A 26,271-nucleotide genomic window follows, 5' to 3' on the forward strand; every position below is an offset into this window, starting at 1 on the left:
GACAGAATTTGACACGCTGTCTCACGGGGGGACATCCAATATCAATCAATCAATGCAAAGCCTAATAACTGCTTGAATGAGGGCCACAGGTGGACCAATGCGTTATTGACTTGACGAATTTTAAAGCTCTTTCTCCTAAATAAATCAAGAAATTTTTCTGAACTGGTAATTATTTGTTTGTCTTTACATGTGCGTCCTATCTACCGATTTTCGTCTCATTCGGATAATTCCTTCGTGATGAGCATTTTTTTTTTTTGCCTTAGAGTGGATTTCCAAGGTACATAAAAAATCTTTGATTCTCTGCATTTCAAAGATGAACGACATATACTGATATACACAACCTTCATTATCTCTCTACTATGACATAAAAATTTTCGCATAGTTGCTGAAAACTGCAAGCTGCACACATTTGTACCTGCCGTGTGGCACTGGAGATTACATAAGTAATTGGCTTACAACTAAAACCGCTCCAAAGTGGAAGATATCTGGATGTAAACAGATATTTGTGAGATCCTAGAGAGATTACGCTCTTCTAACAGTAGTTTATCCAAGATCGCGATTGGTAAAAGTGAAGTCATTTTCTTTTTCGAGACCGATCCTCGCTGAGATTGCTCATATTTATAGGTTTATATCACTGATGTTTAGTTGTGGAATATATTCTATGCTCACGCATTGTAACCTTTCTAGAGATCGAAGGCCTCAACTATAAAAATCGACATGGATTCCATAAAGAGAGATCTTACGAAACGCAGCTCGCTCAGCACTTCCATGAAGTTCAGAGCGCTGCGTACAAACGTCTTCAGATTGACGCTGTGTTCCTTGACTTCCGGAAGGGATTCGACACTGTTCGATAATCTAACAATATTTGTCACCTTCTAGCATGTAGAACTCAATACGTTGTTCTTCACAAGACGGAATCGACGGGCGTAAAGACAACTTCAGGAGTGCAGTAGAGACTGACAGTTGACCGTAAATAAATTTAACGTACTGTGCACAACTAGGTGAGGAGATTCACTACTATTCGGATTACAATACTACTGAAAAAACACTGGATACATCCACTATAGTAAAGTATTTGGGAATAACCATCCGAAGCAACGTAAAGTGGAATGAGCACACCAAAAAACGCTAGGAAAAGCAAACGCCAGTCTGTAATCAAATGACAGAATCTCAAATAAACGTAGTTGTTCTTGGGTCCTTTGTTGTTCTTATTATATATTAATGACTTGCCATTCTATATTCATGAAGAGGCAAAGTTAGTTCTCTTTGCTGATGATACAAGTATAGTAATCACACCTGAGAAACAAGAATTAACTGATGAAATTGTCAATACTGTCTTTCAGAAAATTACTAAGTGGTTCCTTGTAAACGGACTCTCACTGAATTTTGATAAGACACAGTACATACAGTTCCGTACAGTGAATGGTATGACGCCATTGATAAATATAGACCTTAATCAGAAGCATATAGCTAAGGTAGAATATTCCAAATTTTTAGGTATGTCCATTGATGAGAGATTAAATTGGAAGAAACACATTGATGATCTGCTGAAACGTTTGAGTTCAGCTACTTAAGCAATAAGGGTCATTGCAAATTTTGGTGATAAACATCTTTATAAATTAGCTTACTACGCCTATTTTCACTCATTGCTTTCATATGGCATCATATTTTGGGGTAATTCATCACTGAGGAATAAAGTATTTATTGCACAAAAGCGTGTAATCAGAATAATAGCTGGAGTCCACCCAAGATCATCCTGCAGACAGTAGCTTCTCAGTATATATACTCTCTTATGAAATTTGTTATTAACAACCAAACCCAATTCAAAAGTAATAGTAGTGTGCATAACTACAATACTAGGAGAAAGGACGATCTTCACTATTCAAGATTAAATCTAACTTTGGCACAGAAAGGGGTGAATTATACTGGCACTAAAGTCTTTGGTCACTTACCAAATAGTATCAAAAGTCTGACAGATAACCAACAAGTATTTAAGAAGAAATTAAAAGAATTTCTGAATGACAACTCCTTCTACTCCACAGAGGAATTTTTAGATATAAATTAAGAAAAAAAAGAAAAAAAAGAAAAATATTAAAAAAATAAATAAAAATAAAAAATAAAGAAAAACAAAAAACACAAAAAGTAAAGTTGTTATATTAACTTAAGTATGTTGTTAAATTAACCTAATTATGTCATGTACTGGAAAATTCGACTCGTTCCACATCATTACGAAATATCGTATTCATGATCCATGGAACTAGTATTAATCTAATCTAATCTAATCAAAAACCGAGCGGGGTGGCGCAGTGGTTAGACACTGGACTCGCATTCGGGAGGACGACGGTTCAATCCCGCGTCCGGCCATCCTGATTTAGGTTTTCCGTGATTTCCCTAAATCACTCCAGGCAAATGCCGGGATGGTTCCTCTGAAAGGGCACGGCCGCCTTCCTTCCCAATCCTTCCCTAATCCGATGAGACCGATGACCACGCTGTCTGGTCTCCTTCCCCAAACCAACCAACCAATCTAATCAAAAGAAATGACTCACAGAAGACGTCTAAGACTGGGTCTTGAGTGCTGTTCATCAGGCTGGGACACTTGCTAGGTTGGATTAAGGATTAACAGAAGAGAGAGGGAAGATGCAATGAAGAGCAGCGCGTTTCGTTACGGGGTCCTTTAGTCACCGCGACAGCGTTACGGAAATGTTCGATAAGCTCCTGTGGGGGTCGCTACAAGACAGGCGTCTGCGAAATGAGGAAGTCGAAAAAAGCAGACAGATTAGAACTGATACGGAAGTTTATCACGGATGCAACACAGAAATGGAAAACGACAGCAGTGCCAGAAATACTATCCGGTTAGCATCGTCAAGTGGTCTGTGGAACAGACAGGTAGATGTAAGTCATAGACTACACATTTTCTGAGTAACTGTTTGTTTTAAGCATGTGACATATTTAAGGATTTGTTAATTGTGACAGGATGTCGAAGACAGCTAGTGTGGGCTGTGGTTTTCTGCGGAAGAAGGAAGAGATGTGCAGCTGAAGAAGGTCCGATCTGAGTTCAGTAACTTCTTTAGTGCCGCTTGTTTACAATCATTGGCTCGGAAGTGCAAGAAAAGGTGTGTGGGCGAGGTGAATACGAAGTATGGCTATAAAATAACGAAACAGATGCTGTCACAGAGTAAGTACGCATGCACCAAACATGAACGACCAATAGCTGTGAAGCGTAAAGCCTTCTCAGTCGAATGTGCTATCTCTGATGTCTGTAGAGCAATCAGTGTTGCCGTAGCCTTCATTTGTTTAAAAGTTGTTATTTTTTGTAGAAAAAACGGTAAGTATAATGATACAGCAACAAATTGTCGTTAAGTTTCATAAGAATCTCGAAAAAACAGCTACTGAAAGCTGTCTTTTGGTCGAACAAATGTTTATAACGTACGCGGGTCTCTGAGTGGTTCAAGACTTTCCAAGACGGCCGAGAAGACATTGAGGACGACTCACGCCCGGGACGACGTTCAACATCAGAAACTGATGAAAATATCTACAAAGTTGGTGATCTCATTCGATTCGACCGACGACTGAGTATTCGATCGATGGGTGAAACTATAAGAATAGACAAAGAATGCGTTAGCAAATTGTACATAGTCAGTTTAACGTGAAAAAAGTGAATGCGAATTGTTGTGGAAAATTCTCACAATCTAACAGACAGAAGCTCGTGAAAATGTTTGTACTGACACTGTACTGAATACCTGAAATGTACTCATAGTTGCCCGAACGAACAGCCCTGGCATGTATGAGGCAATGACGATAGTGAAAATTTGTTCCGTATCGGGACTCGAACCCGGATTCCCCACTTTACGCGAGCGGTCGTGTTATCTGCTTTGTACCTAAACTTCCACACTTCCTAGATCCTGCGTCACACCCTGTACACCTTCAAACGTTATGTAGTACAGTACTGGCCATTAAAATTGCTACACCAAGAAGAAATGCAGATGATAAACGGGTATTCATTGGAGAAATATGTTATACTAGAACTGACAAGTGATTACATTTTCACGCATTTTGGGTGCATAGATCCTGAGAAACCAGTACCCAGAACAACCACCTCTGGCCGTAATAACGGCCTTGATACGTCTGGACATTGAGTCAAACAGAACCTGGATGGCGTGTACAGGTACAGCTGCCCATGCAGCTTCAACACGATACCACAGTTCATCAAGAATAGTGACTGGCGTATTGCGACGAGTCAGTTGCTCGGTCACCATTGACCAGACGTTTTCAATTGGTGAGAGATCTGAAGAATGTGTTGGCCAGGGCAGCAGTCGAACATTTTCTGCATCCAGAAAGGCCCGTACAGGACCTGCAACATGCGGTAGTGCATTATCATGCTGAAATGTAGCGTTTCGCAGGGATCGAATGAAGGGTAGAGCCACGGGTCGTAATACATCTGAAATGTAACGTCCACTGTTCAAAGTGCCGTCAATGCGAACAACAGGTGACCGAGACGAGTAACCAATGGCACCCCATACCATCACGCCGGCTGTTACGCCAGTATGGCGATGACGAATACACGCTTCCAATGTGCGTTCATCGCGATGTCGCCAAACACGGATACGACCATCATGATGCTGTAAACAGAACCCGGATTCATCCAAAAAAATGACGTTTTGCCATTCGTGCACCCAGGTTCGTCGTTGAGTACACCATCGTAGGCGCTCCTGTTTGTGATGCAGCGTGAAGGGTAACCGCAGCCATGGTCTCCGAGCTGATAGTTCATGCTGCTGCAAATGTCGTGGAACTGTTCGTACAGGTGGTTGTTGCCTTGAAAACGTCCACATCAGCTGACTCAGGGATCGAGACGTGGCTGCACGATCCGTTACAGCCATGCGGATAAGATGCCTGTCATCTCGACTGCTGGTGATACGAGGCTGTTGGGATCCAGCACGGCGTTCCGTATTACCCTCGTGAACACACCGATTCCATATTCTGCTAACAGTCATTGGATCTCGACCAACGGGAGCAGCAATGTCGCGATACGATAAACCGCAATCGCGATAGGCTACAATCCGACCTTTATCAAAGTCGGAAACGTGATGGTACGCATTTCTCCTCCTTACACGAGACATCACGACAACGTTTCACCAGGCAACACCGGTCAACTGCTGTTTGTTTATGAGAAATCGGTTGGAAACTTTCCTCATGTCAGCACGTTGTAGGTGTCGCCACCGGCGCCAACTTTGTGTGAATGCTCTGAAAAGCTAATCATTTGCATATTAGAGCATCTTCTTCCTGTCGGTTAAATTTCGTGTCTATAGCACGTCATCTCCGTGGTGTAGTAATTTTAATGGCCAGTAGTTTAATTTCCATGCAGTGCAGTACATTTTTAACTGAAAGTAGCTGCCTGGTATCGGCGGATACGTACAAGACTACAGTGGCTGTGTTGTTAAGGAGAACGATGCAACTTTCCCTCGAACATGAATGCGTGTCCGAAGGAGCATAGCATCGTTCTTCTTAACAACACGGGCACTGCGATTCGTACTTTGAACACCACTTAAAATTATTTTAATTTTTTGGAAAGTTTAATAACAGGTGACGAATGTTGGCGTATCACTTATGATGTAGAAACTAAGCGCCAATTCATATACTGGGACCGTCCAGCTTCACCGAGAGCAAAAAAGCTCGAATTAGCAAACCAAGATTCAATCATGGAGTTGTGTATCATCACTTGGTTCCAGAAGGTCAAAGTATTAACCAATATAATTATCTTGAGGTTCTTGCCCAACTCCATGAGCAAATAAGAACGAAAAAGGCCCAAACTGTTGAAGAACAACTCACAGGTTCTGCATCAAGATGCGCACTGGCTCGTACAGGTTTCTAGTGGGCTAGAGCACTCTAGTGTTAGCCGACCCACCTTATTCGCCTGACCTAGCAACATGTGTCTTTCATATAGCAGTAGTAGTAGTAGTAGTAGTAGTAGCTTCATCCATCCGTACATCTCCTTTTACAAGCCAATAGGACATGTCAAAGTATTAACCAATTTAGAATAAGCTAATTCGTATATACATACATTTACAGATTCCTAGTTAGAGACAATCATTATATTTACTCATGGTACGCAATACTTTTTTTACAAATAACTTATTAAATAATGTAATGCCACACCGTTCACTCATATCTCACTATCAGTCACTGCACACACTATACACACATCGTTTCATAATAATTCACTCACTACACACCAAACACGCACACACACTGGTGATCTCTGGGCCATTTTCGGTACCGCAACTTCCCATTTGCTATCCTGAAGAACTGAGTCAGCATTCGTCTATAATGAGTGAGATGTTGAGCTCAGAAATAGGAAGAGGTGCTAGTACTGTGCTTTGCATAGCTTGGGGGTAAGTTTTTCTACAAAAGGAAAAAAAACGTAATGTGAAGGTGTTATGTGCAATATTGGATGTTGTGTAATCGTTATTATTATTTATTTGTATAACATTCTTTTACCAAACCCCTACTCTGTTTTATCTAAGTAATCCTTCAATGTATAAAATGTATTGCATAATAGATACTTTTTAGCTGCCTTTTTAAATAAGTGTATTTTTGCAATTTCTTTAATCTCTTTTGGTAATTTATTGTTCAGTATTATTTACTGGTAGAAAATGCTGTTTTGAGTGTCATGTTTATTTTTTCTTGGTAAATGTAAGTTGAGTCTAGCTCTTGTTCCATGGTCATGGACAGAGCTGTTTGTGCAGTAATTACCGATGCTATTTTTGATGTGTACAACTGACTGCTAAATGTATTCGCACGGAGCAGTTAAAATCCCAATTTGTTTTGAACAGCTCCTTGCAATGAGCTCGACTACTATTCTTATGGCTCTTTTCTGGAGTTTGAAATTGTGTCTTGATTTTACGCATTTGTTCCGTGAATTCTACTATGGCTGACTCCGTATTTTTGCCACTTCGGAAACCAAACTGTGATTTGCTTAAAAGATTTTATTTATTCAGGTAATGCATTAATCTGTCTTTCTAGGCTTAACAGTGCTACACAGTAGGTAAAATACAAAAATATCACAGACATATTATATAAAATTAACGAACGAAAATAAAAAAAAGTTGTCAGTGGAGAGACTCGATTCCACGTCAGTATAAAACTATAATATAAAGCTAATGCGATGCTCCTGCACCACTTTTTTTCTTTTCTTTTTCTTTTCTTTTAACAGGAAGGTGGGCTAAATGAAACAGCTTTATTCGTACAACGGTGGCGTTCTATGGGTAAAGAAAATAACAAAACAGCAAAAATATTAAAGTATAAATATAAAGACCGGCCTTCCGGTGGAACAGGGTTAGTGTGAGAACAGAAAGGAAGCCGGCAGTCAGCGTGCCGACTCGCTACGGTATCCAGAGCGGCTACAGGCACCTAGGGGTGCACACAGAGGACGCTGGTTCGTCGTGCACCAGTGCCGTTACAGGCAGAACGTCATGCGCCCTCCGTTAGTTCTGCAGTCTTTCTCATACGCTGTTAGAGGAACTATTGACCTGAAATTTTTATTTTTACTTTACGTATAGCTTTACATGTCTGCTTCGGGGTGATGTGCCCATCATCTTGCTAATGGTCATAATTATTGTGATTATTGCATTTAAGTACGGCGCTTCACCGAATTCGAAAACGTTTGCAATGAAAAATATGGGTCGCTATGACTTTGCAAATTTATCTAAGACATTGAATTATTCTTTCGACTGGGGAAGAAGTCTATGTCTACGGTCTCGCTGCTCACTGCATCGGTGCGAGAATAAAATATGAATGACATCCTCATATCTCCTAAACCATTCGAGATATCGAAAAGAGATTTTGGTAAATAATAGCACTCGACGAGGAGAGTATTTTTCCATATCTACATCTATATAGCCGAAGCTAATGTTTTTATTTAATATTTTTTTCAACCTAGTAGTGTAGTTTTCGTAAAGGTCATTGACAGCTAGTGAAAAGAGAATCTGCTACTATGAAAATAAACGGGCAAGTGTTTCTTGTATGTTACAGCAAACGGACACAATGAGGTTTTCCGTAAGGTATTGACCTCTCTAATCACCAATTCCTTGTTTAACAAGACACTCCATTTCAAGATTATGCTGCAGAAGCTACTACAAGACAAGTCTGTCTAAATTATTCTGTATCGTGGTAAAAGAAGCAAAATTAAACCTACCAGTAAGAGAAAGGTAGCCGTTACTCATAACTGATGATTCTTTTGAAATGAGAAAAGGTTCACAATGATCACAAAGATAACTCGTCACTTCTGTTGCAATTCTGGCAATAGAAACTTACGAAAACGGTTTTCTCCTTGTTCTTCATCTGAGAAATAGGGAAATAATTGGCAGCAAATAGCGTACCCCATCTTTTTTTTTTAGTTCCATCCCCATTCAGACTGAAGTGGTGATGTTCTTTACCTTAATTGTCTTTTGATGTGTTAGCTGTGGATTAAATAAATTTGTAATCTATTTTAACCTTAAGGAATAGTCTCAGCCGGTTATTAAAGTAACGATTATCATATTTTTGTAACCTAGTTATCCCCAATTACATAGGCACCAGATTTGTCATTTCTAATAGAACAATGATGCATTTTTCCTTGAGAGAAGAATTGACCGAATAAAACTCTTTCATCGCTCTGAAGCTGTGATCACATTGACGACTTGAAAGAACCTAGTCAGTTATTCGTCAAAGTCCGTCTCACTTGTGTGGTAAGAAAACTCTCTCCCTCACTCCGCACAGAGACAGGAATGGATAGATGGTACACTATTTGCTGTGCTTTTTCATATGTGAAATATAAGTGAAGTGCAGAAAGAAAATCGTTTGGTGAGTTTCATTCCCAGCTGTTCATTCTTAAAGATACACTGGGTTGCAAGATTTCCATGAAGCTGTAATACGAGGTGCATTTAAGTTCTAAGGCCTCCGATTTTTTTTCTCCGGACTGGAAAGAGATAGAAACATGCGCATTGTTTTAAAATGAGGCCGCGTTCATTGTCAATACGTCCCAGAGATGGCAGCACCGTACGGCAGATGGAATTTTACCGCCAGCGGCGAGAATGAGAACTGTTTTAAATACTTAGAATGGCGACGTTTTCCTTACTTGAACAGTGTGCAATCATTCGTTTTCTGAATTTGCGTGGTGTGAAACCAATTGAAATTCATCGACAGTTGAAGGAGACCTGTGGTGATGGAGTTATGGATGTGCCAAAAGTGCGTTCGTGGGTGCGACAGTTTAATGAAGGCAGAACATCGTGTGACAACAAACCCAAACAACCTCGGGCTCGTACAAGGCGGTCTGACGACACGATCGAGAAAGTGGAGAGAATTGTTTTGGGGGATCGCCGAATGACTGTTGAACAGATCGCCTCCAGAGTTGGCAATTCTGTGGGTTCTGTGCACACAGTCCTGCATGATGACCTGAAAATGCAAAAAGTGTCATCCAGGTGGGTGCCACGAATGCTGACAGACGACCACACGGCTGCCCGTGTGGCAAAGCAATGTTGACGTGCAATGACAGAACGAATGGGACTTTCTTTTCGTCGGTTGTGACAATGGATGAGACATGGATGCCATTTTTCAATCCAGAAACAAAGCGCCAGTCAGCTCCATGGAAGCACACAGATTCACCGCCACCAAAAAAATTTCGGGTAACCGCCAGTGCTGAAAAAATGATGGTGTCTATGTTCTGGGACAGCGAGGGCGTAATCTTTACCCATTGCGTTCCGAAGGGCACTACGGTAACAGGTGCATCCTACGAAAATGTTTTGAAGAACAAATTCCTTGCTGCACTGCAACAAAAACGTCCAGGAAGGGCTGCGCGTGTGCTGTTTCACCGAGACAACGCACCCGCACATCGAGCTAACGTTACGCAACAGTTTCTTCGTGATAACAACTTTGAAGTGATTCCTCATGCTCCCTACTCACCTGACCTGACTCCTAGTGACTTTTGGCTTTTTCCAACAATGAAAGACACTCTCCGTGGCCGCACATTCACCAGCCGTGCTGCTATTGCCTCAGCGATTTTCCAGTGGTCAAAACAGACTCCTAAAGAAGCCTTCGCCGCTGCCATGGAATCGTGGCGTCAGCGTTGTGAAAAATGTGTACGTCTGCAGGGCGATTACGTCGAGAAGTGACGCCAGTTTCATCGATTTCGGGTGAGTAGTTAATTAGAAAAAAAATCGGACGCCCTAGAACATGAATGCACCTCGTACAATTGGTTGGTTGTTTTCATCTGAGTTCTTAAACTTTTTTGTTCAGATACGTATCATCAGCCACGTTAAATTTTGTTTTTTTGCCGAAACGTAACATATACTGCACAAACTAACCTTGCTATTGCGAAATAATATTGAAATGGAGTGTTTTCCTAACCAAGCAATAGGCGACCAGAGAGCTCGACACCTTGCGGAAAACTTCATTGTGTCCGTTTGCTTCAACATGCGAGAAGGAACTGCGTTTATTTTCGTATTAGCAAATTCACTTTTCACTATCTATGAATGACTTTTAAGAAATTACAGTACTGAATTGAAAAAAAAATTAAACAATGTCTGTACCTTCGGCTATAGCGACGTAGATAAGAATGTTCCGTATGTTAAATAAGCGACAAAATACTCTTCTCGTCGTTGTGTGCCATCAGTCACCAAAATCTCGTCTCAATAACTCGAACGGTTTCGAAGATATAAGGGATGTTATGAATATTTCATCCTCGCACGCGTGCTGCGGAAGTGAACGTGCTATATAAATTGCGTTTTCTCGAGACTGGACACAAATACAGAGCTTCTGCGACGTCTAAAGAAAAATTAAATATCAGCTACATTTCAGTTACAGCAACATATGGTGTAATATGTACCAAACGCAAAATCCTAGCTCCCTCTATTTTTCATTGCAAGCTTCCCGAATTTTGCGCAGTGTCGTACTTGGGTGTGAATATCACTTTAATTAAGAATATTATCCAATTTGTGAGCATTTCTCCGTGAAGCTGACATATAAAGTTATATGTGCCGTGAAAATCAATTTTCAACGATTATTTTCCGAAAAACAATTGAGAAAGATTGCAGACCGTGCGCCTCGATTCTCTCACCAAAGGGTCGTCAACCGTGACGCCAAAAGCAAGTAAGGAAAGTCCATTCCGGCTCGTCGCCAGCCGTCTGCCACGGGGGATATTTTGGGCGCTGGATCAGGCCACCTCGCACAGGGCCCCCCTGCGCAGGGAACCCACACTCTTCCTGTGCGCACCCTCAGACAAGACACCCGCCGCTGCCATCGGGCAACACGGCCGTAGACTCCTCCAACCCGCCACTGAGGCCCGGTACGTATTCACAATGGAGGGGTCCAGATGGTTCTGTCACTTGTTCCGGTCCGTTTCCCAAAATGTACGTGCATGTAAAGTTGACTTCTCATACCTGGCACATGTCAACTGTGTGGGGGACCCAAGAAGACACTATGCAGCTATTAGCAGAGTATCGGAGGTAGCGCAGGTGGTGTTACAGACGAGTGAATCCTTCCAATAAGAAGGAGCAAGAATCGATCAAGCGTTTGTCACCATCCCAGTGAAGATACCGTGTAGTCAAACCCTTTATCCAAATCACTACATTCATCTTAGTACATGGATAAAATACATATCTGGGGTAAGTGTTACGGAGATGATAGATAAACTCCAGTGGAAGACTCTGCAGGACGGACGCTCAGTAGCTTGGAATGGGCTTCTGTTGAAGTTTCGAGAACATACCTTCACCGAAGAGTCAAGCAGTATATTGCTCCCTCCTACGTATATCTCGCGAAGAGACCATGAGGACAAAATCAGAGATATTAGAGCCCACACAGAGGCATACCGACAATCTTTCTTTCCACGAACAATACGAGACTGGAATAGAAGGGAGAACCGATAGAGGTACTCAAGGTACCCTCCGCCACACACCGTCAGGTGGCTTGCGGAGTATGGATGTAGATGTAGATGTAGATGTAGAAGAAGGGACGTCGTAGTCACTGATGTTACGGTCGGTGCCAACATCAGATCCATCAACCTCCACCCACCACGTCAGACTCACATTCCAGACCATCCATATAGGTAGGTGGCCAGGGGACACAATGGAAAATCTGTCATAGTATGGAATGGAATCTGGCGATTCATATATTTGTCGTTGATCACGAAATACTAGGCAATCGAGAAAAGCACTGTGCACTGAACGCCAGGCCACCGACTGGCTTTTCGTTGGATTTTGGGGATGACCTCACATCATCCTGCAGTAAACATCGTGTACCGTCTCCAGCCGCTCACTTGGCAGGTCAGCTTCGACAAAACTGAAGTCCACAAAAAAACTCCTTAAGGTGAGACAGTGTTGGGGAAATATGCGCCACTGCGACTCGTGGTTCGTGAGACGTGGGGGTCAGTTCTTCAGTCAGAGTTACCGAGAAGCTGCACTGGTGGCGAGTCTAGATCTCCATCATGATGATGGCATGTAGAGCAGCTGCTCTAACCCGCACACTGACCATTCTGAGACCACCCTATGTGGTAGGGAGAGTGAGTGTAACTTATTGCACTTTGATGATCATACCCACACTGATGAAGTAACCAAAGTGTATGATGTTGTCATCAGCATCGGCATCCTGAACCAGATAGACGTTGACTTAAGCCACTTGCTAGACCACATTCGAAGATTGCAGCAAGTTGCTATGGACATCCATAGATATGCTTTGTAAGAGACAAGTAAGGAGTGCCGTCCATCAACTGTCATGCATAAAAACAATGCCCAAGCATGTAATCCTGCTCTGAAGTGGGTGTGGGGCCAAGCTCCCTTCTGGCGGGCCGCTGCCGATAACCATTTCCCCAGACTGCTAAATTTTTAAGTGGCTTCTGGCTGTGGCACCGTATTGGGCAATCCAATCTAGTGATCTTTGGTCTTTGTCTGGTAAATGCACTAAAAAACACCATATCGTATACATATGCATGGCAGACAAAGTTAAGATCTCTCAACGAAAATACCTGTTGTCGGCATCATAGTCCAGTTGTTAGATCGGTTACTGCTGTTACAATGGAAGGTTATCAAGATTTAAGTGAGTTTGAACGTGGTGTTATAGCCGGCGCACGAGCGATGGGATACAGCATCTCCGAGGTCGCGTTGAAGTGGGCTTTTCCCGTACAACCATTTGACGGGTGTGCCATGAATATCAGGAATCTGATAAAAGATCATATCTCTGACATCGCTGCGGCTGGAAAAAGATCCTGCAAGAACGGGACCAACGACGGCTGAAGAGAATCGTTCAACGTGACAGAAGAGCAACCCTTCCGCAAACTGCTGCAGATTTCAATGGTGGGCCATCAGCAAGAGTCAGGGTGTAAATCATTCTACGAAACAACATCGATGTGGGCTTTCGGAGCCGAAGGTCCACTCGTGTACCCTTGATTACTGCATGACACAAAGCTTTACGCCCCGACTGGGCCCGTCAAGAGCGACATTGTACTATTGATGACTCGGATTACGTTGCCTGGTCGGAAGAGTCTCGTTTCAAATTGTATCGAGCGGATGGACGTGAACGGGTATGAAGACCACCTCATGAATCCATGGATCCTGCATGTCAGCAGCGGACTGTTCAAGGTGGAGGAGCCTCTGTAATGGTTTGAGGTGTGTGCAGTTGGAGTGATATGCGACCCCTGATACCTCTAGATACGACTCTTACAGACGACTCGTACGTAAGCGTTCTGTCTGATTACCTGCATCCATTCACCTCCATTGTGCATTCCGAGGGATTTGGAAAATTCCAGCAGGAGAATGCGACACCCCACACGTCAAGAATTGCTACAGAATGGCTCCAGGAACGCACTTCTGAGTTTAAACACGTCCGCTGGCCACCAGACTCCCCAGACATGAACCTTATTGAGCATATTTGTGTTGCCTTATAACGTGCTGTTCAGAAGAGATCTCCTTCCACTCGTACTGTTACGGATTTACGGACAGCCCTGCAGGATTCATGGTGTCAGCTCCCTCCAGCACTACTTCAGGCATTAGTCTAGTCCATGCCACGTCGTGTTGCGGCACTTCTGCGACCTGGCTGGGGCCCTACACTATATGACGCATGTGTACCCGTTTCTTTGGCTCTTCAGTGTATAGTAACGTACAAATATGAGAAATCGCAAAAATGACTATAGGCCAGCGCGATAGAATACATCAGATTAAAGAGCTATAAGAAAAAAATACAACTAAAACAATAGGTACCGACGATTTGTTAAAATATGTCTACAATTGAACAATAACACAACAAGAGGTGAGGCGTGGCGCGAGAATGATGCGAACTGTTTGGATCGGTACTCATGTATAGATCGTTTTAAACAGCAAAAACATGTTAGTGTAAGACGCTTGGTTAGGATTAAAATGATAAACGCAAACGGAATAGCGATGTACACGTATAAGACAGTTGTATGTTGTATGTTAACCGGGAACCTATAAACGACCGAGAGGCTCCGTCCCCGCCGCAGCCGCAGTGGTCCACAACCCCACGACGACTACCGCAGTCCACTTCACCCTTCCGCCGCCCCACACCGAACGCAGGGTTATTGTGCGGTTCGGCCCCCGGTGGACCCCCCAGAGAACGTCTCACACCAGACGAGTGTAACCCCTATGTTTGCGTGGTAGGGTAATGGTGGTGTGCGCGTGCGTGGAGAACTTGTTTGCGCAGCAATCGCCAACATAGTGTAGCTGAGGCGGAATAAGGGGAACCAGCCCGCATTCGCCGAGGCAGATGGCCTAAAAACCATCCACAGACTGGCCGGCTCACCGGGCCTCGAAACGAGGTCGCCGGGCGGATTAGTGCCGGGGACCAGGCGCTCCTTCCCACTCCGGAAAGCCGAGCGTTGGACCGCTCGGCTAACCGGGCGGGCACGTATAAGATAGTACTCGGCACCCACACAGTACCAGACGTAATAAAAACATGCGACAAGGCAAGACGAGCCATGAAGTTGGACTAGCGACAGCGAGTGAAGAAATTAGGCCTATGTGTCGTGTATGGAATCCCTGTAGTTGGACTACAATAGGATTAATGCAATGACTGAGTTGTTGAAACGAAATGAAGTAAACTGTTTTAGATACACGAGAGTGTTACCTTTTTATGCCAATGAATACAGTACTCCAAAAAAATCAGTTTTCTCAGCAAATGCCTAAAAGTCAAAATGACAAAAAGTATGACAGTAAAAAAGAAAAAAAAAAAAAAGAAAAAGGCAACGAAATCTTGGGTACTGATAGGGTGCAAAACAATATCAAAAAATTGAGCACTAAGACGACGATAGCTGAGGGATGCAAGAATGAAAATGCAACCTCCGATATCGGTAACCATGTCTGGCCTCGCCTTTAACAGTCAAAACAAGATCTTAACAGAAAAAGCTTAGTCAGAATAAAACTGTTGTACACAGCAGGAATGCCAGGGTAGACGCACGAAACAGAACGCTGTAACAACCGTTATAAAAGTAAGTAAGAAGTAAAAGCGGATGTAAATTAAAACTAAGCTAAGTTGAGCTATAATTTGCATAAAATCATTGTGAGATAAAAGAGCCATTGGATGCATTTGAACACATTGAGGTGTATTGACCAAAATTTTACTGTTCCAATACTAACGCTTTTCTACTCTATGTAACAACATTAGGTATTTTCCTTTGAGAATGGTGTAGTGTGGAAATGTGTAAGACGTATTGGAATAACAAAAATACAGACAACCATTTCAAAATTTTGAAGTTCATACACCTGAGTGTGTGATCTGCCCTAAAGAGGTTAGTACCTGCTACTATTCTTGTGGTCTTTGTTCATACTGTACTACTGAACAGGTCCAGAGAGATTTGTCCTTGCTTTTGTGCCTGTGGTCTGTGTTTCCTGTACCACTCTACTGTACGATGGGAGTCATTCACTGCTGCATTTTTAAAATGTTGCTGTTGGCTATGACGCTTGCGGAATACGTTCTCATGATGATACTGCACGGAGAATCTCGGCGCAGTGGGGATGCTGCTCGTCAGCTGTATGTGCAGCGTCTTCCCTAGCGCCACTCCGTATTTGCTACAGTGTACCAGCGCGTTTCGGAGGGAATACAGTCATCATCAGCAGAGCCGACTGTTCTCCTCGACTGAGGCAGCAGACACCGAATTTGAAGAGTCTGTACTGCGTGCAGTGGAAGAGAATGCAACGACGAGTATCAGAAACATAGCGGGTGGTCTAATGTGGTTCACCAAATAGTCTGGAGTGTTCTGCATGAGCAACAGCTGCGTCAGTACCACCCTCCCCCCCCCCCCCCCCACCCTCTCTGTCAGAAGTACAGGCAATGCAGACAAGAGATTTTGCGTCATGAAGTCTCTTCTGCAGATGGTTCTTGCACCATGGTGTGGACGGTTCCGATTTCCCACGGCGGATCCTTTTCAAAGATGAAACCAAGTTCACCGGTCAATATCTTCTCGGCTCCCACAACTTTCTTCTGTGGGTTGATGGGAAAGCGTAAGCTGCACGCAACCAGGGATTTCAGGAACGATACGGTTTGAAGATTTGGACAGTCGTAAAACATAAAAATGTTGCAGATTGAAGCGACGAATGAAAATTTGCACAAAGCCCAGGATTCGAACCTGGTTCTTCCGCTCACAAGGCAGGTGCGCTGCACGGACTGCTGTAGCACGCCTCCCTCCTCATACTAAATTCCCATTCGCCCCTCAGCCTGCTTCGTATCCCCTTAAACTGGAACAGCACTGCATTGCACTGCAGAGTCTCTCCAACTGTATTGGAAACGCACCTCAGCCATGAACGAGACGGGAGAGCCTGAGGCATGAATGGGACTTTGGACTGAGGACAGAGGCGTGCTAGGTTAGCCCGTGCAGTTGTCCAAAGCCACTGTGCCAGAATGGCGTAGTGGTTAGCACATCTGCCTAGTGAGTAGAGCAGCAGACGCAGGTTCGAATTCTGTCCTCGGTGTAAATTTTCATTTCTGGTTTCAGCCTGCTTATAAGCATCATAGATGTCTGAGACTTGAAAAGGTGGGTGGAATCATATAGTTTCATTTGAAAATATTATATGGTTCCTCTAATACTATTTTTGTTTTATAAAAATTGTTTACAACTTTCGCAAAGCTTTAGTCGTTTGTATGGGGTGTAAAAGTGTAAGCGTATTGTCATATCGCTGGCTTAGTTGTGGAGTATCTTTGCGAGCAGCCGTGTCTGTAGAGAGTCGAGAACGGGACACGAAACTGTTATGTTGTGTAGTGTGTAGCTCTGCATGCAAGAAGCATTTTTAGTGTTCAGGTTGAAGTGTTGGTACAAGTGCTATTACAGTAAAGTGATGACATATGGAAATGGTTCAGAGGTAAGTGCGTCAAAAAGTAATTGAAAATGAGCGGTGGCGTTAATAACGTATTTGTGTTTCCTCTCGTTGCGTGTCGCATAGCATCGATCATCCGCGCCGTGTTCGGTCTCCCAGAATGAACTGATGTGAATCAATAAAAATTAGTTACCATAAAAGAGTGCAGTCAAGTGCCAGTGATTTGTAGCGAGCGTGAGAACGTGCGTTCAATCATCGCGTTTCCGCGTTATCAACAATCAGCCGCGCCGCGACGGTTACGCGCACGCTCGTACGAGTGAGAACTGAGAAGTGAAAAATTAACTATACGACCAGTGTTATATCATTACTAGTGACAAGGAGGACTATTACCAGGTATCTGTATGTGTGACGAGCGTAAGAACTGTCGTTCGATCATTCGGCTTCCGCATCATCAACAATCACCCGCGTCGTGTCGGTTACGCATACGCTCGTCTGAATTATATTTTGGACTGTTAATCATCAAGATTGTTAATTGGGATAAAAATTTACGATTTAGAGTGTAAACAGTGCAACCTGTGGTTTCCATATCGTCTGAGAATATAGATGTTCATACCAGACGTATGACAGTGTTGTGCTTTTAACGTCGTTGAGTGGCTCCCCTAAACCCGCTCGCATATTTCGACAGATAATTTCAGGCAAGACAGCAGCAGTGTGGAGCAGAACAGTACGACCGTCGCGGAATTACCAGGTACGTGGTGTGGACAGGGCGCACGGTCACGAAACGAGAAGTCAATTTAAAAGGTCCCCCACCCCCCATCTCCACCCATTCGTACACCCGGGCGTGTTACAAACGGAATAAGCTGCCAAAAAAATCCTATTAGTAAAATGCAAGTAACTGTTGATTTAAAACGTCCAGTAACACGTTTGTCCATTTCCTTTGGCTGTCTCAGAAAAAAAGAAGCATTTTACCGCGGGACAATGTTTTTGTACCAGTAGACACTGGGCAGTGTGCGCGGGTTAGACGCGACCTGTGTAAACATTATGCACAGTAGACTGGGAGAATTCATTAAACAAGATGGAAACAATATGGGGTGCCTGCCCCACCCCGTCCCCCAACACCGGTGCATTTATGTAAGCAGTCGGTTCGTGTTATCTACCGCTGTGCGTACTGACTATGGCCTGCGTGATTGAGTCATTGTAGTACGCCAGTCGGCGACTGTCTTCGGTTACCCGCGCAGACGTTACTGCAGCTTTGTTAAACGTTAGAATGGGAGGGGAATCTACTATCGCTGAACTACGCGATATTCATTTAATTTACGGGAAGGCAAAAGGTGTTGATAGAGCAGCTGTACGAATTTTTCGAAAACGCTTCCCACAACGAAGACTTTCTGCGCGAACGACATTTGTTCCTGTTCACCAAACAATTATATCATAGTTCTCTACTTCTAATCGATTTTTCTGCTGTTCATTGGTAACAAAATATAGTAGCTATCTTTACCTTTTTACATTTAATTCTGTATGTGAAACTTGTTTGTTCTGATTTGTTTCCGTTTCATTATTAAATAAATCATGACAGAATACGACTTACGAGTACGTATTTAAGTTGCATAGACCGAGAGATGCTGTCACTTTCCTGCCCCGCGTTGAAGTCAGAGGCGAACAACATCAAGAATGTACACTGGAAGCTGAGGAACAAATTCTGGTCCGTCCACGAAACTCCTGCTCAGAATACTGAAAGCATCACCAAACGGGTGGGTGTGTCGCACACTGTCGTTCGTCACACTTTGAGACAGAGAAGCAGGCGTCTGCGGCCTTAGCACATTCAACGCGTCCAGACGCTGGAAGAGAAGTACTTCCCTCCGCGATTAGAACTGTAAGAGTGGTTTTTGTAACAAAGTGATCAGCATGATTTTGTAAGCAAAGTACTCGTCACAGATGAAGCGTGTTTCCAATCGCGACGGAATAACTGACTTCCATAACATGCACACGTAGAGTGTACACAATCCGCGCCAAGTAGTAGGAACAAATTTTCAACGCTCCTTTTCCGTAAATGTGTGGGAGGGTGTATTGGATGATTACATTATTGATCCTTATGTTTTACCTGCCCAGTTGACTGGTAACAGTTACCGAACCTCTCTAAAGGAAACATTGCTACCAATCTGATTAGAAGATGTTCCGTTAGCCGTGCGTAATAATACATGGTTCCTCCAACATAATGCTACGAAGATTTTTTAATAGACGATTTCCAGGACGATGAACAGAACGTTTTGAGCCACGTCGATCGCAAGCACGCCTTCCTGATTTAAATCCGCTGGTTTTTTACTTTTGAGGCAATATGAAGGAACTTGTTTACGCTCAGCTGGTAATGTGGAAGAACTTACGCAAAAGTTTTTCGATGCTGCTAATACAAGGAAGGCAAATGTGGATGTGTGTGAACGAGTGCGACGAAACTGGGTTCCACATAATGAAGCATGCATCGAAGCGAATTTTGGGCATTTTGAACACTCATTGTAGTATGGGTGTAAGAGGAAACAAAGTAATGTGAGTTTGATTTTCCTTACGGTACCATTGTAATAAAGCACTCCGTCTTCAGGCCACGAGTGGCCTATCGGGACCATCCGACCACCGTGTCATCCTCAGTGAGGACGGTACTTTTGTGCAAAAAGAAAATAATCTGAATTCAATTTTCGTTATGCTAATGTTGTAACAAGAGGGCACAGTTCATTATATTTAATCACAACGAATTACGTAGTAATTGGTTTATTTTTTTTCACGAGAAACACGTTTTATTCAATTCAGCTTTTTTTTTACTACCACGACTTTCGCTATGGTAATGTTGTAATAGACAAAACGCCTGGTTGTAGTTAATTGTTTACGTAAAACGAATTACACCTTTTTGACAACCCAAATGACTGTTTACACTGCTTGTTTGGGTAGCACTTGACCACTGCGACGCCTCGCTGTAAGCGTCGAATCTTTGCGCTTCTGCGGATCGTCCGTTACCTTCCTCTGGCCTACCCATCGATGGCGGTAACATACAAGCAAGATCGTGCACTGTCAGTTGACACCGTAAACAGAAATGCGTGTGCTATCACTTCTACAAATATCTGTCTTTTACGAATACAAAAATAGAGAACACAATACAACGTTATTGTATTAGACCTTTTTTGTCTAGCCCACTGAGATATACCGTGTGTATAATTTTGGCAGCCTTTACCGTTTACACTCTGCATATGGACGTAAAATGTCTACGAGATATGAATGAAAGCGATGTAGACTAAATATGTTCTTTTTTGTATGACATATGTCATGACTAAAAAATTTCAGAAAATAGATTCGTTTTAATGTCTTAGATATGTCATCAATGGAACACATTTAAAGCATTTATTTGGAATGGACAGAAAACATAAACAGAATTATAGATTACTCCTCCTTTGAATGTAGAGACGTGGTACACTGATAAACATGAAAATCGCTACGTTCATCGAAGCCTCTTTCTAAACAGAATTGTACCGCAGATACTTTTCACTCCACCGACAATAACGGGACCAAAATGGTGACCGTCCACACTGCTACTAAGGCCCAAACAGATGCAGATGGAGAATGACATTTCTGCGTCTGAAGGCCGTTCGAAGCGTCAAGAGGTATGAGGCCCCTTCATCGAGAGATCGCATAGAGCTTCGTAAAGGTACTGCAGCCAGGACACTTAACATGTATATAGACAAAGGTGGCCGCAGTGACGTAAGTTGGAAGGCGCAGCAATCCGTTGATTGTACGTCCAACTGGACGAGCATCGTTCACGGCAGTTGACAGAGTCTGGTGTTTCTTACGGTCACAGAGGTGGTTCGTAGAGACTCTGAACCCCACTGCTTGCTGCTGCCCACCAGTGCTGTGCAGCATTATAATGCACGCCTCCACACATGCAGGTGCATTTATGAAGCTCAAAGGTGAACAGAAAGAATTCCTTAAGGGCGTTTAATATCCAGAATTTATAAGTCGTTTGTTCCACTGTCAGTCTTGACTCGGGCCAGAACTATTCCGCTTCCCGCGCCCGGGTTCCCGGGTTCGATTCCCGGCGGGGTCAGGGATTTTCTCTGCCTCGTGATGACTGGCTGCTGTGTGATGTCCTTAAGTTAGTTAGGTTTAAGTAGTTCTAAGTTCTAGGAGACTGATGACCATAGATGTTAAGTCCCATAGTGCTCAGAGCCATTTGAACCAGAACTATTCACCCATGTTGCTGGCTCAAGTGTACCTGAGGAGCGCAGTGTAAAACTGTGACATGGATTGTCTTATCGAATGTCGCCAGCATCTCCGTTAACGGGCGGGGATGCTACTTCTCACTGAATTTGTGCATTGCGATCTGTGTTTACGTTACACAATTTTACGACTATCAAGTTCTTTCCATTAATTATATTTTCCTTTGATGTGACACACGGTCATGAGTGGCAGTGTAGGTAGCTCCTAATGAATGTAACGTCTTCCACGCCCATTAGCGTGTTTGGTGAAAGGGATACGTCATGATAATGGTTACTAATAAGAAGACGGGAAAATAATACACTACTGGCCATTAAAATTGCTACACCACGCAGATGACGTGCTACAGACGCGAAATTTAACCGACAGGAAGAAGATGCTGTGACATGCAAATGATTAGCTTTTCAGAGCATTCACACAAGGTTGGCGCCGGTGACGACATCTACAACGTGCTGACATGACGAAAGTTTGCAACCGATTTCTCATACACAAACAGCAGTTGAGCGGCGTTGCCTGGTGAAACGTTGTTGTGATGCCTCGTGTAAGGAGGAGAAATGCGTACCATCACGTTTCCGACTTTGATAAAGGTCGGATTGTAGCCTAAAGCGATTGCGGTTTATCGTATCGCGACATTGCTGCTCGCGTTGGTCGAGATCCAATGACTGAACGCCGTGCTGGATCCCAACGGCCTCGTACCACTAGCAGTCGAGATGACAGGCATCTTATCCGCATGGCTGTAACGGATCGTGCAGCCACGTCTCGATCCCTGAGTCAACAGATGGGGACGTTTGCAAGACAACAACCATCTGCACGAACAGTTCGACGACGTCTTCAGCAGCATGGACTATCAGCTCGGAGACCATGGCTGCGGTTACCCTTGACGCTGCATCGCAGACAGGAGCGCCTGCGATGGTGTACTCAACGACGAACCTGGGTGCACGAACGGCAAAACGTAATTTTTTCGGATGAATCCAGGTTCTGTTTACAGCATCATGATGGTCGCATCCGTGTTTGGCGACATCGCAGTGAACGCACGTTGGAATCGTGTATTCGTCATCGCCATACTGGCGTATCACCCGGCGTGATGGTTTGAGGTGCCATTGGTTACACGTCTCTGTCACCTCTTGTTCGCATTGACGGCACTTTGAACAATAAACGTTACATTTCAGTTGTCCGTGGCTCTACCCTTCATTCGATCCCTGCGAAACCCTGTATTTCAGCAGGATAATGCACGACCGCATGTTGCAGGTCCTGTACGGGCCTTTCTGGATACAGAAAATGTTCGATTGCTGCCCTGGCCAGCACATTCTCCAGATCTCTCACCAACTGAAAATGTCTGGTCAATGGTGGCCGAGTAACTGGCTCGTCACAATACGCCAGTCACTACTCTTGATGAACTGTGGTATCGTGTTGAAGCTGCATGGGCAGCTGTACCTGTACACGTCATCCAAGCTCTGTTTGACTCAATTCCCAGGCGTATCAAGGCCGTTATTATGGCCAGAGGTGGTTGTTCTGGGTACTGCTCTCTCAGGATATATGCACCCAAATTGCGTGAAAATATAATCACATGTCAGTTCTAGTATAATATATTTGTCCAATGAATACCCGTTTATCATGTGCAATTCTTGTTGGTGTAGCAATTTTAATGGCCATTAGTGTAGAATTAAACTACGGTCAGAATTTGTACACTGGCTTCTGGATAAGAGCGGCAAAGATCTTTGAACTGTATTTACATCTCTCTCTGGAGCCGGTGGTCCCGTCTTTCTTGCATTCCTCGGAAACCAGCTCTCCACGGCTTGCCTGCATCAGTAGATGGATCACATCGGGGCGAACAATTCCGTGCTTCTCTCGCGTACGAATAGTCTCGTACACCATGGATTTGAAGAACTCCATCGCCTTCCGGTCGAAGAATGATATGCCCAGCAGCTGAGATAGACATGGAAATTAGGACACGTTTCGAGAATGGAGGTAGCACACAACGATCAGGTAACAGGTTGATGTGAGGCGCTCACCTGCATGAGCTTAGGGGATATCATGAAGCCGCCGGCGACGAGCGCTCCGATGTTGGTGACGTCACGGCCCATGCGGTAGAAGGTGTTGTCCGGTTCTGACAGGGAGTCCACCTTCACACCGAATGCCGTAGTCGCAATGACGTCATTGGTGATACGGGTGAAAAAGTCCTTCATCTCCAAAGTCAGCAAATCCTTGTCGCCAGAAGAAGCTTAAAGAAAATACACAATACTGATGAACTTCTTGTTCTGTGGAAATTGACGGCCACATACGTCCTTCATTTCCCTTCATTCTTGGAGAGGACGTTGTGCAATTAAATCCAGTGTTCTGCTACATTTACGGAAATTATAATATGCGATATTCGGTTTATAGTAGTCCTCTGCCTGTCGAACTTTACTGGGCTATTACGAAGTGTCGCCTTCCTTTATAACTTGAACCAACATTTCGCCGTTGGAGTCTCCTTCATAGGTTGGTTTCCCTCTTTCGTAGCTGTACACCGAAAGAACGTAGCCAAAACGTGAGGCAACAGTGAAGTATAAGTGTACGCGATGAAGTGTTTCTGTTACTTTAAACACGATGTTTCGATGTACTCATTTCATTATCTGGGCTGTTCATATTATTGTAATCGAAAACAAACCTTAAAGCTTGCATTCGCAAATTTAGGAACATGTATAAATTTGAAGTTTCATTTCTGTACTTCCGTCTCAAAATACTGCTCATCGTTTTCACGTTAGATGAAGAAATACCTTTCTTCTAAAAAGCAGCAAATCATTTTGTGAACAAATTATCCAGATCACTGCATGGTGACTTGTTGACCGACGCCCGCATCTCGTGGTCGTGCGGTAGCGTTCTCGCTTCCCACGGCCGGGTTCCCGGGTTCGATTCCCGGCGGGGTCAGGGATTTTCTCTGCCTCGTGATGGCTGGGTGTTGTGTGATGTCCTTAGGTTAGTTAGGTTTAAGTAGTTCTAAGTTCTAGGGGACTGATGACCTAAGATGTTAAGTTCCATAGTGCTCAGAGCCATTTGAAACATTTTTTTTTTTTTTTTTTTTTTTTTTTTTTTTGTTGACTGACAATGGATAGACGCAAACGACAAGTAAATTGCAAAACCGTCGCAGAAAACTGGATTGTATTATATAACTTCCTCTCGACGAATCAAAGAAGTTATGGTAAAATTAATTTTGAACAAAAACAGTGATTCATGCAGAATTCAAAACATGATTACTGGTAGATTACGGTTGGTAAAAACGTTTCTTTTCACTCCGACCGCAAAAGTTCGTTATGCTATTGTACTGTTTCACTTAGAATGTTGGTTTGTATTGAAAATATCACCATCAGGAAGAGAATTTTAATGATAAAAATAAACACAAAATCAATTTCGCACTTCCCCTAACGACATGTAATCGCTTTAATGCCACTCTCGTAGAAGCAAGTAAGGGAGTCCTTTAATCCCTCTCATAGTGCGAGCGGCCGCCTGCCACGTGCGCGTAATTTTCAGTGGTGCGTGTACATACATACATACGAGTGTAGCAGTCCATCGTTATTGTTGAGAAAAAAATTAAGACGCCAAATGCAGTGTTATCGTGTTAAATTGTCTCTTTTTTAAGCTTTACAGAGGAATACTTTTTTTTCAAAAATTTTCTGTATTGGAAGAAAAAACTATGTGGGTTATTAGATTACGATAACTTCAAAGTGTGTTATCTTACGAAACTATAATTCAAACCTAAAGGTGGATTACATTTTATACAAAAGTATGCAGTGTCACTTCGTCTGTCAATGTTTGCACATACAATATACATACTTCTCTGGGCGGTGATGTTCTTTGATGTTGCACGGATTATCGGTCGGGCACACAGTTTTAACTGCCAGCAAGTTTCATATCAGCGCACACTCCGCTGCAGAGTGAAAATCTCATTCTGGAAACATCTCCCAGGCCGTGGCTAAGCCATGTCTCCGCAATATCCTTTCTTCCAGGAGTGCTAGTTCTGCAAGGTTCACAGGAGAGCCTCTGTGAAGTTTGGAAAGTAGGAGACGAGGAACTGACGGAATTAAAGCTGTCAGGACGGGGCGTGAGGCGTGCTGGGGTAGCTCAGTTGGTAGAGCACTTGCCCGCGAAAGGTAAAGGTCCCGAGTTGGAGTCTCGGTCCGGCACACAGTTTTCAGGAAGTTTCATTTAGCCATGCTGTCTCTATAGCCGCAGTCCATATTTGCGAAAGTACAGCCAGTGCAGGATTTTGTACGCGAACGTCCCATTAATGTTCGATGGAAATCATGTCGGGCTATCTGTGTGGACAAATCATTCACTCCAACTGTCCAGAATTTTCTTCAAGCCAGTCAAGAACAATTGTGGCCAGATGACATGGAGCATCGTCATGGGAACATGAAATCCTCGAATGGCTGCAAATTTTCTGCAAGTAGGAGAACATAAACGTTTCGGACCCAGTCCATTCTACGTAAACACAGCCCACACCATTATGGAACCACCACCAGCTTGGACAACGCCTTGTTGACATCTCGGGTCCCCATGGCTCCGTGGTGTCTGCTCCACACTCGAGCCTTACCATCAGCTCTTACCGAATGGAATCGAGACTCACCTGCGCAGGCCACGGTTTTCCGGTCGTCCAGCGTCCAACCGATGTGGTCACGAGCCCATGAGAGGCGCTGCAGGCGATGCGGTTTCTGTTAGCAGAGGCACTCGCGTCGGTCGTCTGCTGCCACAG

General features: G+C 43.7%; 1 protein-coding gene across 1 annotated transcript in view; it reads right to left on the reverse strand.

Moving 5' to 3' along the window:
• Positions 1-26,271, reverse strand: part of LOC124594887 (cytochrome P450 9e2-like) — a 60,220-nt gene that overhangs the window by 19,460 nt on the left and 14,489 nt on the right. Inside the window, exons 4-5 of the mRNA XM_047133359.1 lie at positions 23,555-23,763; positions 23,276-23,468 (exon numbers count right to left, since the gene is read on the reverse strand). Of these exons, the coding sequence (XP_046989315.1) occupies positions 23,276-23,468; positions 23,555-23,763 (402 nt within the window). The remainder of the gene's footprint in view (positions 1-23,275; positions 23,469-23,554; positions 23,764-26,271) is intronic.

Source organism: Schistocerca americana, chromosome 2 (assembly GCF_021461395.2).
Source record: "Schistocerca americana isolate TAMUIC-IGC-003095 chromosome 2, iqSchAmer2.1, whole genome shotgun sequence".
Taxonomy (NCBI): domain Eukaryota; kingdom Metazoa; phylum Arthropoda; class Insecta; order Orthoptera; family Acrididae; genus Schistocerca; species Schistocerca americana.